Here is a 24,165-nt window from a genome sequence, read left to right as displayed (position 1 = left end):
CAGGAGAATACAGAGCTCCTAACATATTGGCTGCATCTGGGTATTTCGAAGCCCTTAATCTGGGGAGGATAAGTGCAGAGGACATCCACATCTACTGATCTTTGTTTCTTCCTAGGGCCACTAAGAGTCAGCAGCAAAACCTATAGCATTTTCCAAGAAGCCGAAAGTGGATCTTGGCAAACTGAGTGTGGCTTTTAACATCTTGTTGTGCACTTTGTTTTTCCAAGATTAGTCACGCAGAAAGGGAAAACCTCAATGCCTCTGCAATATTGCACCACAGTTACAGACCAACCCAGACATGATCTTTATATACTGTGAATTCCTTATAACCCTCTTCCAATTTGCTTGGCAGTTTCAAGACAGAAACTTCCCTTTACAGTGTTAACAATGTAATGCATCTGAGGCTTTGTGTGCATAAGAAGGACTCTGTTTCACTCTGCAATAGTAGACTTTGTAAGGAATGTCAAGTTAATATGTGAACATGTTTTCCTTGCTAGGGGATAATTACGTTAATCCTGGCTACAGACATGGCGAGACATGCAGAAATACTGGACTCTTTCAAGGAAAAAATGGAAAACTTTGATTACTCAAATGAAGAACACATGACCTGTGTAAGGATGTCTTCTAGATTGTTATTTTTCTGTGCATAGTGTGAAAGCTTGTAGATTAACATTTATTTCTTTAAAAGGCAAGATTTAATATACTCTATCAAAAATTAATCCTTCTTTCATATTCTGCCTCAGAAAAAATAATTAAAATTTGGAAGTGCTCTATTTAAACTAGATTTTTCCAGCTTTAGAAATCCTAGAGTCACATCAAGAAATAAAAACATCTTTACTCAGTCAGGATACAAATTCTTGTTGTCCATCACTGTGGGGCAAAAAGTTTCCACAAGAGTAAAAATCTAATCTCCTCTACTTCCTAATCCAGTAGTCTTTGATGTTCAGGGAAGCCTCTCCCCAGCTGCTTCTGAGTGCTCCACAAGCAACTTCTCATTTGAGGATGAATCTCTTCATGCAGTAGAAAAATGCTTTTCCCACTGTGATGCATTCCAGTGCTACAGACAGAGAAACTGAGGCAGAGAGGGGATATATGATTTATACAGGGTAACTGGGAGAGTGGAAAAGAATCCAGATCATTTATTACCTCTGATTTAACCATAAAGTTTTTCTTTTGGTTTGAAAACATTACCCCCTATTGCATTGTAAAGAAGGAGGTTCTGGATAGTGGGAAAAGAGGCTGGCAATAGGACAGTAGTATTAAAGTATTATCGTCTTTCAGCTGAAGATGGTACTGATAAAATGCTGTGACATCTCCAACGAAGTCCGCCCGATGGAAGTAGCAGAGCCTTGGGTAGATTGCTTACTAGAGGAATATTTTATGCAGGTAAGAACAAGGGAGAGAGGCACTTGCACATGTTGTTGCTCTTCTTGAATCCCACCTCAGCTACATGTGTTCTGCTCTCTAACACCCCAGTCTAGCTCTAAGATGGAAAGGCTTCTTTTACAGAAAATTGGAGAAGGACATCAGCAAGAGAAGCAAATGAATGCAACTGATTGTAACTTACGGATGAAAGACAATAGAAAACTAGAAATCCTTATGCTAGCAGACTGAAGCTTATTATCTGTAAAGCAGCTGCGTTGCAAGTTCATTTGATGTGTAGATGACTTTTGAGCCAAAAGGGCAAAAGCAGTGGCAACAGAAAGTTGTCAAGTAAATTATATCAAATACCACACAGGAACTAGTTTGGGTAATTCTCACTGCATGTGAACGTTCCCCTAGAGAGAAAGCGGAAGTCTTTCTGAAATGTGCAAAGTCAGACTTTAAGCTCCGCAAACAATTCCTCCTCATGGGTTTTCCAGCTGAACTAGGTTCTGACTTTTTTAATGATCCTCAGAAGAGAACCTTCAGCTGCCTCCAGCATCTGGATTCCCAAGCCATGTGTATGTGCTGCAGCACTGAGAGCTCAAGCAACACACAACTGCAGTGCTCTGAGGAGGAGGACATGCCAGTGCTTTCTTGTGTGTTTTTGTCTATACTTTGATAAGGTGCATGCCAAGGAAGGCTTCTCACAAGAGACAGGCATCCCAGATAATATGTCAGAAATATTTCTAGCTTACTGCATCTATAGCTTTTTATTCAAAACTATGATATCTGTATGCCTTACTGTTCTGGCCCTATAGCAAAAGCATTATGTGCAAAAGACCTGATAATTGAGAGATAAAGTCTCCTATGAGGTATGTTTTTTGCATAAACAGTCTGTGACCTCCTTGCTCATGAACATACATAGAAACAGTGAGTTACATGGTCAAGTAGGTAGCTTGGTAAACTCCTTGCAGTCAGTGAAGCTATTCTGCATTGACCTGGCTAGCCAGAACTAATCATTGGTAAAGTAGGTTATGTAATTTCTGGTTAAATACTTGAAAATAATCACTCTCTGGAAAATGATGAGGAAATCAAAAACCTATTCCTTCCCCATTCCACCCATTTCCACCTTTCTGGGTGCTCAGAAGCATTTTACCTAGCAAGTCACATGGGTTTGCAAAAGGAACAAGGTGGCCTCGTTGTCCTATGTGCCTGGAGGTGAACACTTTCATGCCAGTGCTGTGCAGAATTAACCGAACAGAGTTGTCTTTATTCAGATGCTTGCCATCATCAAAGCAGAACACATTGGCCTGAAGGAAGCTTATTGCTATTTTGTGCTATCTTCAGACACAACTGAGATCTGTATCTGAAGGCTACTGCTCCTTAGCTAGCGATCTGCTTGGTACATCACTTTCCTCACAGGCTTCTAGCCAAGATTAATATTTTTTAACTCTGATTTTGTTCCAGAGTGACCGAGAAAAATCTGAGGGACTTCCAGTGGCACCATTCATGGACCGCGATAAAGTGACCAAGCCAACAGCACAGATTGGCTTCCTGAAGTTTGTTCTCATCCCCATGTTTGAAACAGTAACAAAGGTAACACAATCAAGTCCAGAAGCAGAAGTGGGAGCGTGCAGAGCTTGGGTGTTTGCTCTGACAGGTGTTTAATTAGCCAGGGAAATGGGAAAGTACAGTTCACGCCCTGTCTTTCACCCTATTCCTAGCATGCACAAGTTAATGAATACAAAAGGAAATGTTGATGTTCTCTCTCTTGTTTTCACCCAGCTATTCCCAGAAGTGGAGGAGGTGATGCTCCAGCCCCTTTGGGAATCCAGAGACCGCTATGAGGAATTAAAACAGATAGATGATGCTATGAAAGAGGTAAGCTTTAAATATCTCTTTGATAAAGCGAACATTTTGATTTAATAAGTTGTTTAATAGCAGCTTAATTCCAAAAGAGTGGGAATACTTATGGCATAATTACAATGATTAAAACTACATTCATTATACATGTCTGGAGAAAGACGTGTACCATGAGCACTGAGGGTGCTCAAGAGCATGCCCTTACAGGCTCGACCAGGCATCACAAAAGCACAGCCGCAGGGATACTTGCAACAGAGGGACTTTGAGACAAAACCCAAAGATAACTGCCTGAGGGGAGCGTGCTGGCAAACAACTCTTCCTGGAAGGAGCTACCTTCCCCTGGGAAGGAGTTAGCCTGGGCTAGACTGCAGCAAAATGACCTGGGCCTGGGCAGTTCAAGGCACTGCCCCAGCACGTAAATTTCTTTTCTGGAAAGAAACTTCTACTGACATGTCTATCCTCGAGGATGTGCCTGAAATTTTGTGAGGAATTATTCTCATTATGCGGCACTCAGTAGGATTAAACACACTTAATGAAGCCATTTTGTGGCCCAGGCTGAGAAGGGACCTCTATTTACAGAGCATTTCTCATTTTGACATGTAAGGCTTAGGGGAGGTAGGATATACGTTTAACAGTGTTTGCTTTCTCTGCATTGCCTGGCAGGGCAGAGAGCGAGGCCAGGCCCTAGAAGGAGGTTCCGTGTGCCAGCAGTGCAGCAGCCAACATGCTTTCCTGGCTTCCTCAGCACCCTGCAGCCCACGGTGCTGGGTCTGCACAGCATCCTTGCACACCTCTTTGAGTGCTTCTTTTCTCTGCTAATGCAGATGACAAAACCAGCCCAAATGGCATTGCAGTGTAGGGTTCTCTTGACATGAACAAATTTATCCCTTAGGATACTATCAGTCACTCTGTCATTAAAATAATTTGAAAATCGTGCTGGAGCGGTAGTTGTGCTGATACTGTTTGATACGTGGGAAATGACGGTTCATTCACTTATCACCCCGGGCTGGATGAGAGGATTAGTAGCTTTCTGGTGTAGTCCCACTTCCTCCCAAGTACTTTGGAGGAAAAGCCCTTCAGCAGCACAAATGCTATGGCTGGTTAATCAAAGAGCACATGCTTTTAGGGCATTAAGTTATAAAGGAGAAGTCTTTTAGGCATTCTTCAGTAGAGAATGGAGTATTTCCCAAAGGAGGAGAGAAGGACTCAAATGTAATTGCCAGACTTTCTGAGTCCTATTCATCTCTCCAGTTAAGCTGAGATTTTACTTCTGTTCTACAGAAGCTATCAAAACAAAAATTTTATACAAATTGATGAAGCTTTAATTATGGTGCATAGGCATAAGAGGTCTTAGGAAAATGCCTGGATTCAGAAATATCCTGAAATAAGAGGAGTTAGTTAATAATCTGAGAGCCCAGCATTGCAGATGATAAGAAAGAGAGTGCTGTTTATTCAGGACGTACATCCGGAGCTGTTTGGATGAAAAGGTGCCTGTGATATACCAAACTGCTGCCTGTTATTTCCCAAGAAACATTGAATGTGCCTTGTGCAGAGATGAATATATGAATATTTTCCAGTGGTGGAAAACAGTACTGTGTGAGTCAGGGATACTAATCCTGCTTTGCTCTTCATTTCAGTTGCAGAAAAAGAAAAGTGAAAGTTTGACCACCAGCAGTGCTGAAAAGTGAGACGAAATCATCTTTCAACAAAACATAACCCCAAAGTTATTCCGGTTTTGAGAACAGCTGTGTTTGCCAAACAGACGCGGTGGCTATGTCAAAATCCAAGTGGGACCATGTATGCAGAGAGGTGGCAGGCATGGATGCCCTGCCTGTCTGCCTGCCCAGGCATCTTGTCTACAGCCTGCAGCCTACTTGCACAGATGCTGCTGCCATCGGGCACCAAGGGCTCTTCTTACTCCATCATGCCCACCGCAGCAGAACAGGACTTCCCCTGCAAACATTTCACAGGTTGCAGAACGGCTCAGATGTTCTGTAGATTTGCCTTTTTGATGACCACATTGACCACATTCTGTAGAGACAAAGTGGAGTTAACCAAGGATCCTTTTCTGGAAAATGATCCACTGGCATCCAAAACCAAAAGGAAAAGTTGTTTTAGTCAAGATACTATACATATGTGTACAGCAGTATGCTAATTACAGCATAGCCTAACAGATGCTTATATTCTGACAGGGGTCAGGCATATATTTTCATTTGCCTAGTAGGCCCCATGACACCTTTCTCTGTATTATTCTCTGAATTTTATAGTGTTTACAGTACATTCAGAAGCCCAGCATAGTGGATGCAAGATTCTTTTTTGTTGTTTTCTACATTAGAAGAAATCAGAAGAAACCTTAATGAGCGAGCTTGCAGGTTTGCTTTGTGGCTTGGTGCAGCTCGATGTCATGGAATCCTTCAGCACAAGCAAAGAAGGGAGCACAAAGCTGAAACCACTGTGCAAGCATATTTTTATCCTTGTGGATGCAAAAAGCAGCAACAAGAAAAACCTTCAAAGATGTACAGATTTTTTTTTTTTACTTTGAAACTTATCTGCTAAATAATATATTCTTCTACAGAAGTGGGACTCATACTTGCTTTCTTTTACATTCACATGAGACCTGTCTGTTTCTGAAGACAAATGCTTTCATAATGAATGAAAGGTAAAGGGCTGTAAAGGAGAGGGGGGGATTGGTTCTCCTTAAGAGGAGCCTTTGACATGGTTGCCCATGACATCCTTCTCTCTAAATTGGAGAGATATGGATTTGATGGGTGGATTGTTTGGTGGACAAGAAACTGGTTGGATGGTTGTATTCAGAGAGTAGTGGTCAATGACCTGATGTCCAGATGGAGATCCATGACAAGTGGTGTCCCTCAGGGGTCCATACTGGGACCAGTGCTGTTTAATATCTTCAACAATGATATAGACAGTGAGATAGAGCGTACCCTCAGCAAGTTTGCAGATGACACCAAGCTGAGTGGTGTAGTTGACCCACGGGAAGGACGGGACGTCACCCAGAGGGACCTGGATAAGCTGGAGAAGTGGGCCTGTGAGAAGCTCATGAGGTTCAACAAGGCCAGGTGCAAGGTCCAACACCTGGGTTAGGGCAATCCATAGTTTCAACACAGGAATGGGGGATGAAGAGTTTGAGAGCAGCCCTGCAAAGAAGGACTTGGGGATGCTGGTTGATGAGAAGCTTGACATAAGCCAATAATGTGCACTCACAGCTCAGAAGGCCAACTGTATCCTGGGCTGCATCAAAAGAAGTGTGGCCAGCAGACCAAGGAAGGGGATTCTCCCCCTCTACTCCACTCTTGTGAGACCTCACCCGGAGTATTGTGTCCAGTTCTGGAATCCCCAACAACAGGAGGATATGGAACTGTTGGAACGGGTCCAGAGTAGGGCTGCAAAGATGATCAGAGGGTTGGAACACCTCCTATACCAGGACACGGTGAGAAAGTTGGGCTTGTTCAGCCTAGAGAAGAGAAGGCTCCAAGGAGTGCTTATAGCGACCTTCCAGTACCTGAAGGGGGCCTACAAGAAAGGTGGGGAGGGATTTTCTACAAAGGCTTGTAGTGATAGGACTGGGGGGAATGACTATAAATTGGAGTGGGATAGATTTAGGCTAGACATAAGGAGGAATTTCACCATGAGAGTGGTGAGGCACTGGCACAGGTTGCCCAGGGAAGCTGTGGATGCCCCATCCCTGGAGGTGTTCAAGGCAAGGTTGGATGGGGTCTTGTGCAGCCTGATCTAGTGGGAGGTGTTCCTGCCCATGGCAGCGGGGTTGGAATTACAGGACGTTTAATGTCCCTTCCAACTCAAGCCATTCTATGGTTCTATGATTTTATGATTTAGAAACATTTTTTTGTGGTGTGCTTGCATAGTAACTGCAATACTGAAAGAGCTTCAATTCCCTTGATGACTTTGTAAATGTTGGGAGCCAAGCTCAGAGTCATAGTCATCCAAATGGACTCCTGTGCACTGCCTTGCCAAAGGGAAGGCTGATAGATATCTTTCTTCTTTGTGCCCATGAGAGAAGAGCCTTGGCTTTGCTGCTCACCTACACCTGTTCTCTCCCACCAGGGACAGATTGCTCTCTCTGGGAGTTCCAGCAGACAGAATCAGCTCCTGTCATGACACAGCTGCCAAGACTAGTGTTTCGCATGCTGGTATTCACCCTTCAACAGCCATAGGCATGCAGCCAGCAAAGCCTCATGCATGCTGTCCCAGTCCTCCTTGCTCAGTCCCCAAGGCTGCCCCATCAGCTTTGATAGGTGTGTTAACAATAAGAGTAACACTTGTGCCATGCATCTGCAAAGTCCAAAGCCGCATATGTTGTCTTAGCTTGTTTTTCAAAAAGAGATGAGCACCTGGGGGCCAATCTTTCCCCCCATGATCCAGGAAACACCTCAGCAATCTCAGCCTCTCTGGCAGGTGTCTAACACCAAGCTCACCACTGAACAACAAACCTCCTGCTCTGGAAATTCAGATTTATTCTCCTGTTGTTTCTGCACATTAATTCCGAGTGTAACTCTTGTTCCTCTCTCAGTGCAATTTTCCACATTTGGTCTCTTTCTTTCTTTTGCACAAAGCGGTATTATTTCAGCTACCCTTCAATCTCTCAGGGACATCAATAAGGTACTTAAAACATCTATTCTTCTACTCCATTCCTGCTGGCACATTTCCAGGGGCTCAGGACAGACTCACAGTTAGTTCTCTCTGCTGGTGCATCTTTCTGCCCAAGCTGCCTTCTCCTTTGAAGAGCTTTTTGTGTGTGCGATTTTGGGCTTTCTGCTGCAAACTGGAAAAGGGTCTTATCCCTGGATTTGAACAGTCTTGGGGGACGCTGAGGGAGATTGGAAGATCCAAGAACAGGATCAGCTTGAAGCTACGCAGGCATCTTCATGAATGGATGAACTAAACCCTAGTTTTTATTAACCTCAAACTTTTAATACTTCAAAGTTGGATCTAAATTATGTGGTTTGAGCCTTTTTTCTGTACTAAATCTTATAATCCAAAGTACATTGTGACCCAGATTGCTCTGCTGTGGAATTCTTCAATTCTTTTTCACTAGTAAATCAAATTTACCTTCTCCATTCAAAAGGATTTCTGTCTTAAATCAGCTCCCAGGACAGATGTGCTGCACAGAAGCTGTAAATAATTGCTTGATATGCCAAGTCCTGCACTGAACTAGTCACACTAGATGATAAAACCTGCTGTAGGAACTTGACTGCACCCTCCTTCTACTAAAACAGTTTCCTTAAGCAGGAGTTAGATCTTGATAGGAAGTTTTGCTTCAGCTGGAAGGATTTTCTCTAACCATAAAATCTAATCCAATGAGCATTTATACATGTGCTTAACTCCCACAAGCCTAGTCATGGGCCCTGGCGTACAGTAGGTAATTGCATAGTGCAGGCTCCTCAGCTTTCTCTGTTTGAAGTGCAATGGAGTTTGAGAATGGATAGCCTTTGGTGCTTGTTTTGGCTCCATCATTTTAAAAAGCAACCTGAAAACTGTTTATTGGAGACAGATACCAGAAAACATTTATGAAATCCCATTTACTTTATTGGATCTACACCAGAACTGTGGAGAAAGGAATGCAACCCTACCTCAGGGCCACTCTAGTGACTGTCTAGTAGCAGGTATGTGGCTTGTTGAAGAACAGGCAACATACAGGCTGCTGTTCATAGAAAGCTGTAAGAAAGACCACACATGATCACAACCAGCTATTGGTATAAATGGGAATACCACAGCACTTTTTAAGCTCATTTACCTTTGTGATATTAGATTTCTAATACACAGTCCTCCCAACAGATGTTTAACCATGCACTGCATTCTTTTATAATTCTAGTTTCTTGTGCTTTTTCCATAATATTTGACACTGTGATTCATGAGCAAATTAATGGATTTGAGAATCTTGGCAATCAGCCGATTAAGATGTCACACATTTTCAGGGTGACATTTCAAAAGCTATACTTAGTATGAAAATGAAGTTTTCTGAGGCAGCCAAGCAGATGTCTCAAGTGGGATTTAATCTTTTCTCTCCTTAATCCAATGAATAAGAGCGAATATTATATCTTAGTGTTATTTCAGCAGGTGCCTTACAAAGAACTTTCTGTGGTCTGTTGCACACATCTTTACAGCATCATGACAGTGCCACATGCATCCCAGCCTTACATTGCTACTCCTATACTTGCAATCAAAGATGAACGTGAAATAGGTTATAATGATTTCACATCATTTATCCTGGAAAACTAATGATGAGCCCTGGAACTTACTTTTTTTTCTTAAACTAGGGATCCTGTAGCCCCATACTCACTTCATTTTTTAGTATAGCTTTCATAATTGGATCAAACTAAGGCTATACTAGAACTGCGTTTCTTGGGAAGGAAACAGCTTTTTAAAAATGTGAATACACCACAGCAGCCAATTTGCGATCAAAATTTAGTATGTGTTAAATACATAGGTTATACAATGCCGAAGAAGTATCTGTACATGGAAATTGTTAATCTCAATGCTGCCTCTGAGCAGCAATAACAGCATCTGTTCCACACAAGAGTGAAACAGAGTCCTAGTGTGGAGTATGAGGCTATCAGGAGAAGCCCTGTCAAACAGTATTCACTTTTCCTATTTAAACAGTGGGCTTTTACTGCAAACTGTCTCTTCTATCTGGAAACATCTGAAGAGCAAGTCTTAACTTTCTGTGTGATTTGCAGTATTAAAAGCACAATAAACACGTACGATTCTTGTCCTCCTAGCATATCATTCTGTTTTGTTGTGAAGGTTTCTGTGAGAGAGCAGACACAGTGGGGTAAATTACCTACCCTACCCACTAAGGTAAAACCTCCCCATGATTACCTCCTTACCACACTATTATCTCCTTGACTTCCCTGTGACAAGGTGGACTATCACAGCAACATTCCTGTTAGTGACAAGCAGCACTCAACCCTAGCCTGCAGGGAGGATGTACATGAAAGGACAGCTCTTGTGCAGGGCGAGCCAGCTGCTGCTTTGACTCCTTATGTCAAAAAAGAAAAATTACCTTCCAAGAGATTGCTCTGGAATCAAGCACACCCCAGCTCCAGGCTGTGTTCCAGAGAACACCAGGTAGGTTCTGCCCTCCTGAGCCACCCCTCTGTATGTATAACCCTCTGCCACACAGCACCCTGGCAACTAAGGCTGTTAGTGCAGGCAAAGTGAAGCAAAGACTTCCTAAAGTGTGTTTACAACTGCTTGGATGCTGCTTTTCTGGGCAACATGGTCATGTGCTGGATGATCTCTCCGTTGTCTCAGCTCTCCAGGGGAGTGCCTAGGCAGAAGTTTGTACTCTGAAAAACTGGCATTGTGGAGTCCTGGTCTGTCTGTAGATGCTACGATAGCACAAGAAACCGGTAAGTCTTAAGAACAGACTTAGCTCTGCCACTTGCTCCAAGTACCAGCTGAGGCAAGTCACCAAGCCAGGGCTTCCCTCTCCTTTCAGAGATCCACCTGTGAAAAGCACTTTGCAGTATTCAGACGTAAAATGCTCCTCTCTGCAAGAACCAAGAAATACTATGCTCAGAAAATCCTTCTTCGTAAAAACTTCTAGCCAAAACCCACTTATTAAGTGTTCTCATAAATGAAGAAGCTGTAACTGACAAGTCAAATATCTCTTTCTCTCTGATCGTGTTGTAGCAGACTTGGCTCTTTGCTAGTGGGAAGCCAGATGTTTCACAATCTCACACACAGCAAAAAAAGCTTTCTGGCTATTTTGGCATGTAATCACGAATTACAGGTGTACTCAGGCACATGCACAAACACAAAATGTCCATCATCCATAGATACTTTTATAATATTCTCTTGGCTCTGTTGTAAGACAAATTTAGAACCAGGAGGGTTTGGAAAGTGTAGATTAGTCTTGTCACAGCCAACAATTGCTATAATTTCTCGAAGGAAAAAATCTGGTTTTCAAACTATCTGGAAGCATGCTTACTGCCTGGCTGACAGGCCCAGCAGATCCTCTGCCCTAAAGACAGCTCCAAGGTGACAAGGACTTGGAACAGCTCTATTTCTTCCTACATGAAAAGAGCTTGCTCTCCGCCTATTGATAGTGTTCTGGGCTCAGGACAGCTGAGATGTGCTCCAGGCTGAAAAACACAAGAAGAAAATTTACACAAAATCATTTAAATCCTCCTCAAATCTCTGTGCCCAAGCCATGCCTTCTAGCATGCTGAGTTAATAGTTCCCCTGGTTAACCCCTGCAAGTCAGATTCTGCCTACAGCGCTCATGCCACCAGAGATCTTCTGGGCTCTGCAGACACCCTATAACACACAAGCATGTCCTAAAGCACCCGTAACAAATGGGTTTTGTAGTGACAACCAAGCTATAAACCATTAGATATGCGTGCATCTCAGTGGAAAGGCAGATCCAGATCTGTCCATGACCTGATCTAAAACAGGAGAGCATGCCCAGTCAGAGGAATTGGAAACCACTTCACTGCATGGTATGGGGGCATAGCATCCCCTTATAATTTTTCAGGCTCAGATATCATGGGATTTCTTTAAGTCTTTCCTAGCCAGCTGTGTACGGCTTGCTCCAGGTGTGGTATCTCTGGCTGTTCATGTGCTGCCTGACTTCCTCCATTCCCCACATTTGTGAGGTGAAAATGTCTCCCCACAAAGGACTATAGGTGATGAACAAGTTTGGCTCTGACCACTGTGGCTCTTGTGCCCAGCTACAGCCTCCCTCAGCAGCCAGCATTGCAAAGGCTTCAACGTAATACAGATGACTAGCAAAGTAAAGACCACGAGGATGCTAGGGAGAGATCAGCAGAGGGCCACAAAGATAGTTAGAGAACTGGAACATCTCTCTTAGGAGGAAAGGCTGAGAGATCTGGGTCTGTTTAGCCTGGAGAGGAGAGGTCTGAGAGGGGATCTTATCAATGCTTATCAGTACCTAAAGGGTGAGTGTCAAGACAATGGGGTCAGATTCTTCTCAGTAGTGCCCAGTGACAGAACAAGGACCAATGGGCATGAATCAGAACACAAGAAATTCCACCTGAACATGAGGAAAAATTTCTTTACTCTGAGGGTGACGGAGTGCTGGAACCCACCAGGACACTTTCCTGTGCAACCAGTTCCAGGTGAACCTGCTTTAGCAGGAGGTTGGACTACATGATCTCCAGAGGTCCCTTCCAACCCCAACAATTCTGTGATTCTGTGACTCCACGAAATGTAGAGGCCAGGTTTACACACTGCTGCAGACAGTGCCTGGGGATCAGCCAGGCTTTCTGTTACACAAAAACCTCCTTGTAAGGCATTCCTATTTGAGGCCGTGTAAAATGGCACTGGAGGCTGAAATCCCCTCTTGTAGTTTAATTATGAACATAGCCTACAAGTGGGTCTGTGGCTCTGGTAAGTCCACGGTGCAGCAGAGCCATTGTCCATGCCATGCTTGGCAGTTCAGCAGCAGCCCAGACAGTGCTGGATGGTGGCAACACAGCTCTCGCCAATGGTACCAATCTCACTGGTGTCCTAGCAGCTCCACACCAGGATGAAGTGGTGAGGAAAGAAGGAGCAGAACTCCTCCAGATCTCCATGGGAGTTTCTTGGCTGCCAGCCTTCCTCCACAGCCACGTCTACCCCTGTAGCTATCCAGGTTCATAAATGAAGGTAAGGAGAGGAGCAGTGGGGAAAAGCTTCAGACAACCACACAGCTTCAGGAATAAATGTTTCAGGAATAAGGTTTTCCAGTTTGATGAGCAAATTCCTCACTTCCTCTTTGCCCCCACAAATTTTTTACACTAACTTGAAAGCTTGAAATTTCATTTTCTTCACTAAAAAGTCCTCAGATAAATGAAATGCACATTCAGAGAAATGGTTTCATGTTGCTTCTTTCTTGAGCTGTTACTTCCCTTTCAAAAAATGTTATTAATTTCAGGCAAAGTTATCCTTGAAAGATACAAACCCACAATGTCCCTATTTGAATGTTTTCCACCACGTTTCCTTGCCCTGCTTTGAAACAACCTGCCCAATTTGACTTTAACATACAAGCGAAGACACAGTGGCTGATGACCATGGCTAGAATCCCTCTTCCATTTCCCTTGGGCCCTGCAGAGGATGGCAGCCGGCAGAGGATGGGGGAGCAGGCTGGGGGAGATGCGTGGGCAGCAGGTAAGTGCCTTGCACCTTAGAGAAAGCCAGCACACCCCAGAAAGGAGGCAAGAGCCCAGGATGGACACTGGTGGCAAAAACCTCACTTGCACCAGGAGTTTGGTGCCTCCGTCCCCACTGGCAGCTGTTCCCCACTGCTTCCCAGCACTGTCCAAGGCATCCAGACTCACACGGAGCAGTCAGGACTAGCCACTGGGTTCAGCTGCAGGGAGATAGCCACTTATCTTGGGGAAGAGCTGAAAAAATATGTTCCTAAAGGTTATAGGATAACTACTGTAAAACACTGTGTACTTCAGAAAGTTCACCAGGGTGATGTGCATGTTGTAAATGACAATTTCATTTTTTCCAGGCTGTATTTTTTCTTTCCCCTCACTCGAGACTTTGATCCTCCTTGTCATGCTGGCTACCGTGTGCATTGCCAAAGGCAGATCTCCAGCTGCAATGACTCATCCTAGTTCCTTTGCCTACAGAGGACACGCCACTCATTTTAGGGAAGGTGAGCCAAGGCTGCGTCATCCAGGGCTGGCGGAGGCTTACCACACTCTGCCAGAGAAAGGCAGTGAGTTTTGTCTTCATTTGGATGGCAGCCTGCATCCAGGGAGATCCAGGTTTATATGACTTCAGTGGACTAAGAGTACAGGAATTTCCTCTTTAAATAAAGTCTTCCATTTTATCTTACCAGACATTTCATTTATTCACCCCAGATGGTGATTTAGTCATTGACCTGTTCTTCATGTTGTGTTTCTACCCATGCAGAAAGCATCAGCTGCTGTTCGATCTCTGCACAGTGCTAAGCAACTTCATGAGAGGCTGCGTTGTGATAGGTCATCCAGCTTCATCCGCTGGCAAATACATGTGAAAAGCAGCAGAACTGCATCCCTATGCCTTCATCTTATTTTATTTATGTATTTATTTAACTAATTTGACTAAAGGAAAATTGTGAATGCTCAGATAGTGGCACCCACAGTTTTGAATTGCCCTAATTACGGGCATTCATACAGCTTCATTTAGGTGTTCCACAGAATCAAGGCTCAACATGTGCCTTTTCCATTAAAATACATAAAATTAAATTGAAAAAGCTACCAGATGGTTTATATAAAAAGTTTGCACTAGTTAGTATAGTAGAACTCTTTCTTTCAAACCTCGGTTATGCAGGTTAACTCTGGAGGCTTACTTTATTCAAAACTGAAATTAAATTCATTATTTCCAGTCTAATAACCTTATAACACCTATGAAATTATGTCTAGGACAAAGGTCTTCTCTCATCCTGGTTATTAAAATTTAACTAGGGAACCAATAATTATCTTGAAAGACACATTGTACACAGAGGGGGATTTGGTGGCGTGCAGGAGGAACTCAAAGTCTGCAGAGTAAGAACAATGTTTACAGACTGTAAAAGAGAATAATGACCTCTGGGACATTTGTTCAAAAAACAGGTGAATCCTGCACTGCGCTGCAGGGCAGGACTTGCTCTCTATACAGTAGAGTAAAAGTCAAAGCCTGTTTCCAAGATGGGGGTTGCTTGATTATTACTTTTCTTGAGCCCCGCCTTGCTTAGAACTCAGTAAAAAGTTAAGTTTCACCACCGTAAGTTGTAACAGGGATGCACATTTACACAGTGCAGTCTTCCTGAAGCTGCAGGGAAGTGCTTCCCATTAGTTGCTTGGAAAATTAGCTTCTCTTAAAGCAAGCTGGGTAGCCAAGAGCAGACAAAAGTGCCTGGATTAGCTCTAGGTATGTGAGCACATACTGCCCTTACTCTACTATCCAACTGCTGCTGTATTTTTATCACCAGGTAACAAGCAGCATAGCCGCTGATGCTCTGTGCTGTAGGATTCCCCATTCCTTCCTTGCCCAGAGGAGATATCATGGTAGGCACTAGAAGATGTTCAGAGGCCAAACCCTTTTGTTTCCCTCAGAGAACAGCAGGAGCATTTTGGTATGCAAGAAAATGAGCTCATGCTCCAATCTGCTCTCCCAGCAAGGCCACCTCCACTTAAAGCACCATGGTAGCACAGCTCACCCTTGTTTCATTGGTAGACATGGCAATGACCAAGGCATGATACCGCTAAGGATGGGAGCACCGCTGTCACCTTGCTGTCGACACTAACACATAGGGAAGCTGGCAGCTGTTAGGGCAGGGTTACATCCCACAGCAGGGAAGCCATACAAAAAATGAAGAGCGAACTTGGCACTCTCAAAACCGGCACCCCATGGTCTCAGCTTCACTCCCCAGCATTCCTGGAGGTGGAAGGGGTTCCTGATTTGAAGCTGCACACGTCTGCTCTGTCACTGCGGCTGAAAACCTTAGGGGATATCAGGCTTGGGAAAGGCAGTGGAATCCGTGCTGAGGACCTCCTGTTGCATGGAATCCACGCAACGTGCACATCCCACAGCAGTGGAAATAAGAGCTAGCACTACAAAGGTGGAGGAAGATAGGACATTGGCACCCCTTACATGGGCTTTGTGTGTAAAGACTAATACTGAGGACCGTGCTGGCCCTGACTAAGGAGCAAAGTGCTGGAGACTAACGCCAAGTAACCAATGCAGAAAACAAGAAACACTGTTCAACTGGACACAGGAGCTAACCTCCTTCATGCCATCCGTATGTTTTTCAAGTTGCAATACACCATTTAACCAAGTAGGTTTGTCAGTTGGATTTGCATACAAATTTGCATATGGGCCTCATTAAAAAAAATTCCAAGTAAGTGTTGAGAGCAAGCAAGAATGGCAGCTGTGCAGGCCTGACAGTTGTGCCATTTTATGCTGCATGATGACTGTAGCGCTTATATCAGACATGATTACAACCTCTTCTGCCCCAAAACTGAATTCGTTAGCTTGCATTGGCTCCATCCATTTCCCATATCCTCAAATCTGAAACCTTTTATCTTCTTCAGTGTCTCATTTTTTAGAATTATATTATTATCTACTCCTTTTAGAAACTCCCTTTTAGCCCATCTGAATGTGTTCTCATGTACATAAAAGCAGCATAATAAGAAGAAAACGTATAGAAGCCTGACATTTCTTTTCATGCTGGTACTTACAGTACAAAATATTAATGATGCCTGCCTTTTCATAGGTGAAGGGGACTAATCATTTGAAAAGATTCTTCATCTTCGGAAGGTGCTGCACCAAGCAGGCCCTTTCATCATCCTTTCACAATACACATTGAAATCCCTTAGATAACACCCACGTAATTCTCTTCTCTCCCAAATGCACAACCAATGTGTTGAAGAACTGAAGAGGGATTAGAGAAGAAAATTAGGCAATTTTTTAACATTTTCTGATACTTTAAAGAGTTAGCAGGGTGGGGATGGTAACAACCACTATTCTCAGTGACTACATGGTGCTGGTGATAAACAAATTTTGTAACTATCATATGTCTGTAAAAATCCCTGATCGCTTCAAACATCTCTGCCAAGATTATGATTCTTGCACATCAGCCACTCATAGGGTCCAGCTCCCCAGGACAAGCGAGCTGCACAGCCACTCAAACCACAACAGCTGGGATATAAATTAATTGAAATAATAAGAGGAAGGAAAAAAAGTTTTTGCAATACACACCCTAGGATGACTGAGCAGATGATGGCAGTGCTCTGATGATACTGAATGTTCTGCAGCATGGCAGGCATTGGAAGGAGCAGATTCCTCTGCCCACCCTTGTTCCTCATGTTAGTCATAGAATCATAGAATGGTTTGAATTGGAAAGGACCTTAAAGATCATCTAGTCACAACCCCCCTGCCATGGGCAGGGACACCTCCCACTATGTCAGGTTCCCCAAGGCCCCATCCAGCCTGGCCTTGAACACCTCCAGGGATGGGGCAGCCACAGCTTCCCTGGGCAACCTGTGCCAGTGCCTCAGCACTCTCATCGTGAAGAAATTCCTCCTTATGTCCAGTCTAAATCTGCCCCTCTCCAGTTTATACCCGTTCCCCCTCATCCTGTCACTACAAGCCTTTGTGAACAAAGTCGTCCTACCCATTAACATCTGTGTGCAAACACAGCACTGGTGCCACCTTTGATTACCAAGAGATCTGAGAGAGAAGTCAGGAAAGTCATAGGGATGCAGAATCCAATTAGTAAAACACTAATTACATTTCTCCAAAATGAGGTTGCCAGAACAAACCCATTTGCATTTTTTTAGCTGAATTTTCTTGCTTGGTTTGTGGCAGTGACGGTCACAGCGTGTTTCTTCTGCCACAGCTCAGGAAGGAGTTGCTGATTGCACCAATCCAACCCATGACAGCACATACAGAGGCTGATGCAGCTCCTCTACACCCAGACAGAAGCATGCTAGATCATACTGTACAGAGGCGATCGCTTCTCAGGAGCTTGGCTGAAAGCTTGAATCCAGAAAGACTTTTCCTTCCCCTCCAAGATCTTGTTAGGCCTTGTGTTACTCACGCACGTTCAGCTTATCTGCTGATTCTAAATCAAGATAATTTAGATAAGCTTTCCTCCTGAATGACATAATTTTATTGTAAGTGGATGAGCTGAGTTGGGAACACTGTGCTCAGCTCAGCTAAGTGCAAAGAGCCCATTAAATTCATAGGGACAAAACAAAGCACACTGGGGCAAAAACCAGGGTGCCTTTACCCTCCCCAGGGAAGACTTTTCTGGTAAATAAGGATGTACTTGCTTAAATGCAGGCATGTGGGCTGGAAATCAGTGACTACTACTGCCCCAATTGCAGGGCAGAAACACTATGGCGGGGTGATGCTCACCCACTGTACCACCTCCTGGGTGAGTAGGGGCTCATTAAAGTACCAGCCACCCCAGGGGTGGTGTAGCTGTGCCTCTTCCAAAAGGAACAACCTTCCTCCCTGCCAGGGTGAAAAAGAAGTAGTCGGTGTTCACTAGAACTAAGCTCCCTTTGGTTTGAGGCCCTGAGGGACCTCATTCAGCCAGAGCAGAGTGGGCTGAGTCCATGAGATACGCTGCAGGCAGACAGGAGCTTGCTCTGTCCCAACAGAGAATTGGCCCAGCGTAAGCTGGGTGTGGGTAGCGGCTGCGCAGCTTTAGCTAGCACGGTGCTGTGAACTCGGCAGAGCAGCTCAGAAGCAGCACTGCCAGTAAAGCCTGAGTGCAGGTCAGCTTTTCTGGCATATCCTTCCATAGAACACCCTGGTGGCTTGGAGGCAGCCAGGGGTGGATCAGCACCGGTGACTCTGTCTGGCTGCCAGCAACTCAGGAGCAAGAAAAGATGGCAAAAGCAAGATAGAACCATAGGCACAACACTTCCTTCTCGCCGCTTTCTCGTGATGGCCACCCACAGCCAACTCCCTCAGCTTGTTGGCACATCCCGGTGTGTTCGCCCTTGCCAGGCTCACACTTGCAGGCCTGCTGTTATGAAGGGGAACTGATCAGCAAGGGCAGCAGATCACCTTCTCACCCTTCCCCAGGGCAGCAAAAAGGACTGAACATCTGAGTGGTGAAATACCTTCTCAGCCTTAACAACTCCCACCCAGAAATGAATCAGCAGCTACACTTGCAACGTCGCTCATTCCTTACAAGCCGGCATTGTTTCCTGACTCCCTTCAACTCTTGCAATTTTTACTATGCAATTTTTATTTTTGTTTTAAAAAATAATTTGGTTTTTTTTGAAAATCACAGTTTTTAAATAAGCTGACCGATAGGCTTTGTGCACGTTAACTCCTCAGGCAAATAAGATCAACTGGATCCTCAGTGATGGTTACAGAAAGAGCTGAGATGCACACAAGGCATACAAGCCTGACTATGCATGTGGAAGAAAGATATGGCATCTCTCCACAAACCATCAAGGGTGAGTGTGGGAATGGGAAGGCAATGATCCTTCCCAGCGAACCCTAATGGGAAAGTGAATTCTCTGTCTCTCATTATTCAACTTGTTGGTGCAAGTGCATACCTTGCTCAGTGGGTTGCGTTATGGCACTGACATCTGCAGGGAGACCCTGATACCTGCCACTTCTGTTAGCTCGACATGAGATGTCAGAATCCGGACCAGAGCAGAAGCATCAGGTGCTATACTAAAGCACAAGTGGCATGTGCGAAAGGGAATTGAGCAGAAGAGAGCGTATATGAGGTCAAAGGCAGAGCCAGAAATAAGGCTCCAATAGCTTATGCAATCCCGCATCCCACAGCACGCACCTGAGTCTCCCTTCCATGACCATCAGGCAAGAAGCAGCTCTTGCTGTGCCACGTTCCCAGAAGGAGAGGTGGCAGGAGCACCAGAAACAGACTGGGTCCCCCCAACTTTGCCATCTCGGTACCAGCATGGGGAAAGATAAGCGCCAGTGCAGGGAGGCACTAAGCAGGCAAGAAGGAAAACAGGACATCTACTGCATGATGCCAGCAAAGCCCCACGTTGAGGTCATAGGGCAGTGAGTGAACTGGGAACCTCCTAAGAATTACTGTAATTATTATTAATTAATGTGTGGACTTTCCCTATACTATCTAGATAACGTTGCCGTGTTGGGCTTCCAGGCAAGCATAAAAAAAACCAGATAAGGTGATAAATCCTCTTGCATTTTTATTTATCAAACCCATTTTCCATACCTTCCTGAATATACCCATTGCCTATTAACAGGAAGCAAAAATGCAGTGGCAGCGGCTTTTCTATGCTGACAAATCCTGACACATCCAATGGAGCTGCTCTACCCAACTGCTGCCCAAGCTGCAGCATCCGACCAACAATGCTTTGAATTTTAAGCCATTAACCTTTTATGCAGAGGACTTTCTATGGTGGCAAAGGTGAAACACTCAGGAAGATTTTTCTCTTTTGATTTCTCTTTACTGCATCTCCTGTCTGTGCTGAATTACAAAACCAAATCAAACCAAAAACCCAAGATGGCTAAAAGTTACTCCTGGCTGTACCACAGAATGTAGAGAAAGGACAGACCCTGATTTGATATGAGTGGTTTTGACAATCAATTTGAAATCTCATATTGCTGGTTTTGCACTCAGCAGGGGATGATCACTGAGGTCTTCCATGGTAATTTTTTTATGGGGTTGTTGGCTTGTTTGTACTTTTTTCCCTATTTCTACTTTTTGGGTTTGGAAGGGTTTTTTATTTTTTTAACGAAAGCAAGTGTGGGAAAAGGTTGAAAACTCAGTTTTGTGACATAATGACAGACGTTCCTATGTCTTTGTATTAAAACAAGCAGGTAGGGACTATCCTTCTCTCTAAAGAAACTCGTCTACGAAATTTCAGGAAAACCGAGAACTACTAGTTGATTTTAATTGTTCTTCCTGGAAGTTGCCTGACGCAAAACAGTTCTACCTTGTTTGTGAAACAAGGTTTCCCGGTAAGGTATTCCAGAAATGCAGTACATGCAGATCTTAAGACAGTGACTAATGATTACAATTATTATTATTTTCTTGAAGATAAGAAGCTTCACTTTCTAATGACTGGTTTATTTATTACTTTTGGCCTTAGATACCATGATGAATTATTATTTCAGGTAAATCTAAATACTACATAGATAACACAAATTCTTGCATAGACCAGGAAACAGGAGAAGAAGTCAGACCAACGTTTTTTTATTTAAATAGATGGCCCTACCTTTCTCGAGCTTTTGAATGTTAGGGAGCAAAGGAAGCACTGCAATGTGAAATACTGCAACTATAAAGGGGAAAAGTCAATGGATAAATCCAAAACACCTAGCATTGCATAAAACTAAAATTTGTATCAGATGCCACTATCTTGACAACTTGCTGATGAGAAAATACAGTAACACAGTTCTTATTTAAAAGCACAGAACCCTGGTGGGTTACATCACAACTGTAAAGGCAGTTAATCAAGCTATGCATCTAAAAACTTGCACAGAAGGAATGCTGAAATGGATGTTTTAATTGGTGTTTTTCGCATTGAATACTGTGTTTCATAACCGCCTTTCCCCAACAGCCACTTCAGAAAGGATTAACAGCGACAGCTACTTGCTTACACTGTACTATTTTCTTTAGCACAAGTCATAGAGAACTCAACAGTACCACCATATAATACTCCCTGGCTATCACGCAGGATTTAGGCTAACCTCTTCTCCCCTCACGGCGACCAAGAGGGGCAAAGGCCACAACCTGTTTAATGGGTGTTGTTCTCTTCCCATATTTAAGCCAAAGGATAACAGCAAGATACGATACAAGGTGAGGGTCTCCTTACTTTGTATTAGAAAGCACTTTGGGTCTCCTAATAATGTTTGACTTTTTAATTTGTTTGTTTTATATATATATATTAAAAACCCAACTAGGTCTGATGATCCCAAATTAAAATTTCGATTCCAGATGATGCCATTACATTTTTCTTTGTATCCCTGTGGACAGTGTGCAAGAAAGTCCTACATTGTGCTTGCAGATGTGAATCTGTTTGACTTCAGACAAGTGAGCGAGTGTACAAAGCTTTTCTATCACAAGCTTGAGCCTTAAGCTAGGAGCAGGAAGATTCCAGGACTGTGTTAAAGTCATATTTGCTTCTACTTCATGCTGATTCTCTTGAGTTACTATATCCACCTAGATACCACGTACTGTTTCAATTAAAAGTTGAATTAAACAACCAACAGTACCTAACTTCCATATCCAATGAATATCAGTCCCATGGAGTTCAATAAACTCTGCTGAAAGTCACTGAGACACAAGACTGTAAGTACTAATTCAAAAATAGAGGGTAGCTGTTCCCAGATTTTCAAGTTATACACCCAGGAACAACGGTCTTATGCATGGGCGAACACATCCATTACCCCTCTTAACAGTAGAGGAGGGGAAATAGTATTAATATAATTAATAATAATAATAATTATATATAATTCTATAATTATATACCATTAATAATTAGTATTAATATTATTAATACCAGTATTAATATAATATAAAACATCAGGTAACACAAGACCTGTGTAATGGTTATTCACAGCTCTGATCCAGCCTCCAAGGCACCCAGAACCAGGGTAGCTCAATGTGCAGATGAACTCTGATGGATCTCAGCCTTAACACCACATGCCTGTCGAGTGTCATATGCTACACATGAGACTTGTGCAATCACCATTTGCCCACAAGTGTGAAATTTCTGCTTGAGTACCTTAGCACTGAAATGGGGCTTGTGCTCAAAGGTGCCCAGGAGGAGAATTACCCACGGCTGTCACAGACCCTGTCAGAGCGGGCGGTTCAGCCTACAGTGAAGGATGACACCAGGGAGGAAAGCAAAGACAAAACCAAGCATAGTGCAGAGCAAAAAGCATGAGCATTCCTGGTTTTAGTTGCAGGGGTGGGGATGAGTGCACCCTGCTCCTCTGCTCAAAGCAGTCACACAACAGGTCAGTCAGCACTGACTTGTGAGAACTTGCCACCCGCAATACAGGTCTGCCCTCAGCCACAGCCTTCATGAGCAGGTTCCTGCCTTCTGCAGGGACATTTTATCTCCTTGCCACCCTCGGTGTATCCCTCAGCTGCTCCTTTCCCTTACAGAGGCACGTCAGTCCCCACAGAATTTCTACTCGGACCTTGACCTGACTGAGGGAAGGGGACGTGCGGAATGTCACTCTGTAAAAAAATGCTGATGTGTGGTATGAAGCAACAACTCACTTCAGGAGTAGAAGTAAAGGCTCTTCCACTTCTTTCAGGCTTTTCCAGAAGCCTGTGTTCAGAGGTGCACATAACTTCTGCAAACACACAGGAAATTAAGTTCTGTTGGCCTCTAAAGCCGTTGAATTCCCTAGTCATTTTTCTTTCCAGCCTCTACAGCTCATCCTTTTGACAAATTACTTCCAGCCTGATTTTTCTCATTTGTGAACTACCACACTCAGCTGAGTCATCCTGGCCTCATTCACACCACCCCACCAGGACTGACGGTAGCAAGGACAACTACTAAGTGTTAAGCCATAGGACTTTTCCTTTTAAGATCAAAGCACTTCATACAAAACATTTCAGCAAAGAGCAAAGAAAGCTGAAGCAGTCTTTGGAGTGTACCAAAATCGGCAGCAACTTTTTATTATCTGGAAGGCAAAGCAACTGTATTGTATGGGGATCTTTTCTTTTTTTAAAGAAAGGAACATTTTTGTTTACAGACATTTCCATTTAGGGAGTAAATTTGCTTTTGAAGTCTTGTTAAAAATCTAAGGATTGTTCTCAAGCATACTACTAGGCTGCGTTTGATTAGGATTCCTTCCTACTACCACAAATAAAAGATTACTCTGTTCAACAATGCGCTGCTGAATGCATTTCAGTGAAACCCCAGCAACAAAGCCAGGAAGCATATGCTTGTGTTTAAAACGGTGAGGAAAAACTCAGTATTGCTTCAACTTTTTCCTTACTTTCATTTTTAAAGGCTCCTTGGATTGTCAGTGCTCAAGAGAAGCGAGGGAGTCACACAATCACCACAAAAGTAGTCCAGCACCATGTGGGTTGAACTTATATGGCCTACAAATACCCCTCACAATGGTTGGAGGGTTCCTGGTTCTGCTTTAGAACTACACCCCAGGCGACATATCCCCTTTTTGCCAGGCACATATACCTGCTTCCGTTCAAGTTCAGAAAATAGACACAAGCAAACACCATTGGGTTTAACCACTAGAAATAAATAATTAAAATACCAGGCAGAGGAAAGTAGTCTCACTCTTTATAGCAATGGCATTCACTCCCTTTTTAACAGTTTGTGCATGTCTAACTATTTTCCATTCAAGGTGTGGGCTAAACTACACTGGACTTAGACCTTCCAGCAAGTTTCCTTCCTCTGATCACTTTTCACAGACCCCTTCAAAGCAGTTCACACACTGCCTCACAACTTCAGTTCAGGAACCGCTGAGTGCAGAAAAGGA

The 24,165-nt window shown here is 43.7% G+C and overlaps 1 protein-coding gene across 7 annotated transcripts in view; it reads left to right on the top strand.

Moving 5' to 3' along the window:
- Positions 1-10,307, top strand: part of PDE9A (phosphodiesterase 9A) — a 54,737-nt gene extending 44,430 nt beyond the window's left edge. For 3 of the 7 annotated variants that reach the window (XM_054087034.1, XM_054086999.1, XM_054087025.1), the window contains 5 exons: positions 498-611; positions 1,282-1,386; positions 2,833-2,961; positions 3,151-3,246; positions 4,866-10,304. In XM_054087034.1, coding sequence (XP_053943009.1) covers positions 498-611; positions 1,282-1,386; positions 2,833-2,961; positions 3,151-3,246; positions 4,866-4,916 — 495 coding nt within the window. In that variant the 3' untranslated portion in view covers positions 4,917-10,304. Of the gene's footprint in view, positions 1-497; positions 612-1,281; positions 1,387-2,832; positions 2,962-3,150; positions 3,247-4,865 lie in introns of all 7 variants that reach the window. The other 4 variants (XM_054087017.1, XM_054087008.1, XM_054086986.1 and 1 more) reach the window with 3 other exon arrangements.
- The last annotated feature ends 13,858 nt before the right edge of the window (positions 10,308-24,165 follow it).

Source organism: Cuculus canorus, chromosome 1, assembly GCF_017976375.1.
Source record: "Cuculus canorus isolate bCucCan1 chromosome 1, bCucCan1.pri, whole genome shotgun sequence".
In the NCBI taxonomy this organism is placed as follows: Eukaryota; Metazoa; Chordata; class Aves; order Cuculiformes; family Cuculidae; genus Cuculus; species Cuculus canorus.
Note: the sequence above shows the minus strand (reverse complement) of the source record. Positions and strands in the feature narration are given on the sequence as shown.